Source organism: Chiloscyllium plagiosum, chromosome 10 (assembly GCF_004010195.1).
Source record: "Chiloscyllium plagiosum isolate BGI_BamShark_2017 chromosome 10, ASM401019v2, whole genome shotgun sequence".
Lineage (NCBI taxonomy): Eukaryota > Metazoa > Chordata > Chondrichthyes > Orectolobiformes > Hemiscylliidae > Chiloscyllium > Chiloscyllium plagiosum.
The window spans coordinates 88,605,029-88,609,374 of NC_057719.1; the positions used below are offsets into that span (position 1 = coordinate 88,605,029).

The following is a 4,346-nucleotide window of genomic DNA, read 5'->3' on the forward strand; positions in this document are numbered from 1 at the left end:
TAAGCAACAAATTGAAATATTTTAATAAGTGCCCTGCATCAAATCATAAATCTAAATTTAGATTTAGGCTCTTAGATATTCTGACCCAATACCAGCAACTTTGGACATTACTGTTTAAAATTTAAAAAAAAACTTACTTTGTTGAAATATCTTTTCCAGTCTGGTAGGCTTGTGCCTTCATTATTCTTTCCATATTACCTGACCATCCATACTGGCTGGCCACAAGTGCACTAGGAGAATCTGTGAGACGCTGGGACAGCACAGCCTTCTCAATCTTTAAAAAAAAAAGAGAAAAAAAAAAGTTTAAAATTTCCTTTCAGCTTTATATTAGTGGACATAAGTGTCCTTCCAAAAATACAAAAAATACTTGAGTGATTTAATATATTAATTGATTGTCACTATAAGGTTCCATTTGAATTAAATTCTGCCTTCATTTACCACTTGGCATTTAGAAGTAACCTGTTCTTTGGAAATAGCATTTTCTTGCTAAGATTCTACAATGGAGTAGAAATTTACAAGGTTTACCTATTACTTTAAGTGTTATATCTGAAGTTTATTTTTGCTGCTGCAACAAGATTGAAGCATCCTCACATCCCAGTAAAAATGTGAACGAGCTTGTTATCTTAAGTGTGTCATTCAGTCACATACCTTATCTTTTAGTGCTTTGTCCTTTAGCCAGGTTAAGAGTGGCTCATACTCTTTCTCCATTGCTTCATGTTTCTCTTTAGCCTTTTCACTTTCATCAAATTTTAGCCCTTCTTTTGCAACATTCTGGAATCGCTTTCCATCAAATTCAGGCAAAGCTTGGATGCAGTATTCATCAACCGGTTCTGTCAGATATAGAACCTCATAACCCTTCTTCAGTAGTCGTTCAACAAAGGGAGAAGATTCACCCTGTTAAAAAAAGTTGTTTATATTGTACAGTTTGAGTCAAGACTCCATTTTGCACAAAGTACTGTAGTATTATTCACATGGCAAGTATTACTTTTAGCACACCTGTTCATTTACAACTTTCTCAATGTTAACAATCGCACCTCTTTTCGGCTTGATCCAGCCATGAAGTATATCTTGTCTTGCTTCTCTTTCATCCTTTCCAAGTACTGCTCCAAGCTGGTCCGCTTGGTTTCATGGTTAGAGGACTGGAAACGTAGTAATTTGGCCAAACGTGTTCTGTTGGAGTGATCCTCAATTACACCTAGCTTAATATTAGTTCCAAATTCCTTCCAGAATTCATCTTCATACTTCTCCTCTGCAATCTTCTTGATCATATCTAGAGTTTTGCGTACAAGCTTCTTTCTAATAACCTTCAACAATTTGTGCTGTTGCAAAGTCTCACGGGACACATTCAGAGGTAGATCATCAGAATCCACCACACCCTTGATGAAATTCAAATACTTTGGCATCATGTCATGGAAGTCATCTGTGATGAACACTCTGCGAACAAATAGCTTAATGAAGTCTGATTTATTTGATCCGTATTCATCAAATAAACCACAGGGTGCAGTTTTAGGCACAAATAAGATAGACTTGAATGTGACTTCTCCTTCAGCAGTGAAGTGGCTATGAGCTATAGGTTCATCAGAATCCTTTGAGAAGATCTTGTAAAAAGCTGTATATTCTTCATCTTCTATTTCTTTACTTGGTCTTTGCCAGATTGGTTTGATATCATTCATCAGCTCCCAATCCCAGACTGTTTTCTCAACTTTCTTAGTTTTAGCCTTCTTTTCTTCATCTTCCTCTTCAACTGCTGCCTCATCAGTTTCTTCTTTTTCCTTTGTTTCTTCCTCATTCATTGGTTCTTCTACAGTTTCTGTCTTGCTGCTCCAGATATATATAGGGAAGTTGATAAATTGAGAGTGTTTCTTTACAAGATTTTTGATGGTGTCCAGTTCAAGGTAGTCAGATGCCTCTTCCTTTAATACTAATGAAATAGTAGTACCACGTCCTAAGGTATTTCCTCGTGGATCCTCTATGATAGAGAACTCATTGGAGTCATATTCCCAGATGTGCTGTGTACCATTGTTGTGCTTTGATGTTACAATAACCTTATCTGCCACCAAGAAAGCGGAGTAAAATCCAACTCCAAACTGACCAAATCAACTCAGAGGTAGATTGATCATCACTTTGCATCTCTGTCAGCTTATTTAAGAATTCACTTGTTCCAGACTTTGCAATTGTGCCAAGGTTTTTAATCAGCTCATCCTTTGTCATTCCAAAGCCTGTATCCATGACATGCAACATGTTCTTCTCTTTGTCAGCCTTTATCTTAATGGTCATCTCTTCTGTGGCATGTAGTGCAGTATCATTTGTGAGAGATATCAACTGGATCTTGTCCAGAGCATCAGAAGCATTAGAAATCAGTTCACGGAGAAATATTTCCTTGTTTTTATACAATGAATTAATGATCAGCTTCATCATTCTGTTAACCTCTGCTTGAAACATAAACATTCTCCCTGTGTCTGCGTGGGTTTCCTCCGGGTGCTCCGGTTTCCTCCCACGGTCCAAAGACCTGCAGGTCAGGTGAATTGGCCATGCTAAATTGTCTGTAGTGTTAGGTAAGGGGTAAATGTAGGGGTATGGGTAGGTTGCGCTTCGGCGGGGCAGTGTGGATTTGTTGGGCTGAAGGGCCTGTTTCCACACTGTAAGTAATCTAATCTAATACAACCGCTCTCTGCCATCTGTCAGCCAGCCGATTCTGAATCCAGATAGCCAAATCTCCCTGTATCCCATACTTCTTGACTTTATGAATGAGCCTACCATGGGAAACCCTATCAAATGCCTTGCTGAAATCCCTATACACCACATCCACGGCTTGACCATTGTCGACCTGTCTTGATGCCTCGAAGAACTCAATAAGATTTGTGAGGCATAACCTGCCCCTCACAAAGCCATGCTGACTGCCTTTAATCACCCTATGCTTTGCCAAATAGTCATAAATCCTATCCCTCAGAATTTTTTCCACAACTGTGCTGACCACAGACGTAAGACTGACTGGTCTGTAATTGCCAGGGATTTCCCTATTACCCTTCTTGAAAAGAGGAACAATATTCGCCTCCTTTCAATACTCCAGTACGACTCCTGTGGAGAGTGAGGAGGCAAATATCCTCGCCAGCGGCTTAGTGACCTCCTTTCTTGCTTCCTGGAGCAGGCTAGGATAAACCTGGTCTGGCCCTGGAGACTTATCAATCTTAATGTTTTCCAAAATTTCTAGCACATCAACTTCATCAATCTTGATCTGGTCAAGACTGTATCCCAGCTCCTCCAAGTTCCCTTTCCTTGGTGAAAACTGATGCAAGAAACTCATTTAGGGCTTCTCCTATCTGCTCAGACTCCACACTCCAGTTCCCTACACTATCCTGATCAGCCCTACCTTCTCCCTGATCATTCTCTTATTCCTCACATATGAGTAAAATGCCTTTGGGTTCTCCCTAATCCTTATTGCCAAGCCTTTTTCATGTCCCCGCCTGGCTCTCCTCAGTCCAATTCTGAGCTCCTTTCTAGCAAGCCTGTAATCCTTTAAAGCTGTGCTAGATGCTTGCTTCCTCCACCTTATGTAAGCTGCCTTGTTCCTTTTGATGAGAAGTTCCTCTGTTCTCGTCATCCAAGATCCCTTAATCTTAACCCTTCTTACCTGTCTCAGAGGAACAAATTTGTGCATCACTCGCAACGACTGTTCCTTAAATAGTCTCCACATGTCGGCTGTGCCCTTTCTGTGGAACAATTGTTCCCAGTCTGTACTTTGAGGAGAAAGTGAGGTCTGCAGATGCTGGAGATCAGAGATGGAAATGTGTTGCTGGAAAAGCGCAGCAGGTCAGGCAGCATCTAGGGAACAGGAGAATCGACGTTTCGGGCATTATTTAGGAATTATCTTATTCCTGAAGAAGGGCTAATGCCCGAAACGTCGATTCTCCTGTTCCCTAGATGCTGCCTGACCTGCTGCGCTTTTCCAGCAACACATTTCCATCCCCAGTCTGTACTTCCCAACACCTGTCTGATAGCGTCATACTTTCCTCTTCCCCAATCAAATATCTTCCCTCCTTTCACTCTCCAAGGCTATGCTAAATTTGCTAGAAAAACTGAACCAGATGGACTACACTTCAGAATTCAAAGGGAGATAGCTGAAGAGATAGTGGAGGTATTAGTGGTGATCTCTCAGGAATCACTAGAATCAGAGGACTAGAAAATCGCTATACTGACACCCCTGTTTGAAAAGGGAGTAAAGTAAAAGACAGAAAATTAAAGACCGATTTAGCCTAACCTTGGGCATGGGTAAGATCCTGGAATCCATTGTGAAGAATGAGATTTCTGAATATTTGCAAGTGTATGGTAAAATAGGGTAATGTCAG

The 4,346-nt window shown here is 40.6% G+C and overlaps 1 protein-coding gene across 1 annotated transcript; it reads right to left on the minus strand.

Moving 5' to 3' along the window:
• On the minus strand, nt 1-2,444 carry LOC122553881 (endoplasmin-like). The gene is given in 4 exon segments (XM_043698340.1): nt 1-274; nt 649-894; nt 1,035-2,093; nt 2,095-2,444. Coding segments are annotated over 4 exon segments (1,794 nt in total). The 5' UTR covers nt 2,443-2,444; the 3' UTR covers nt 1-133.
• Nucleotides 2,445-4,346: the final 1,902 nt, after the last annotated feature.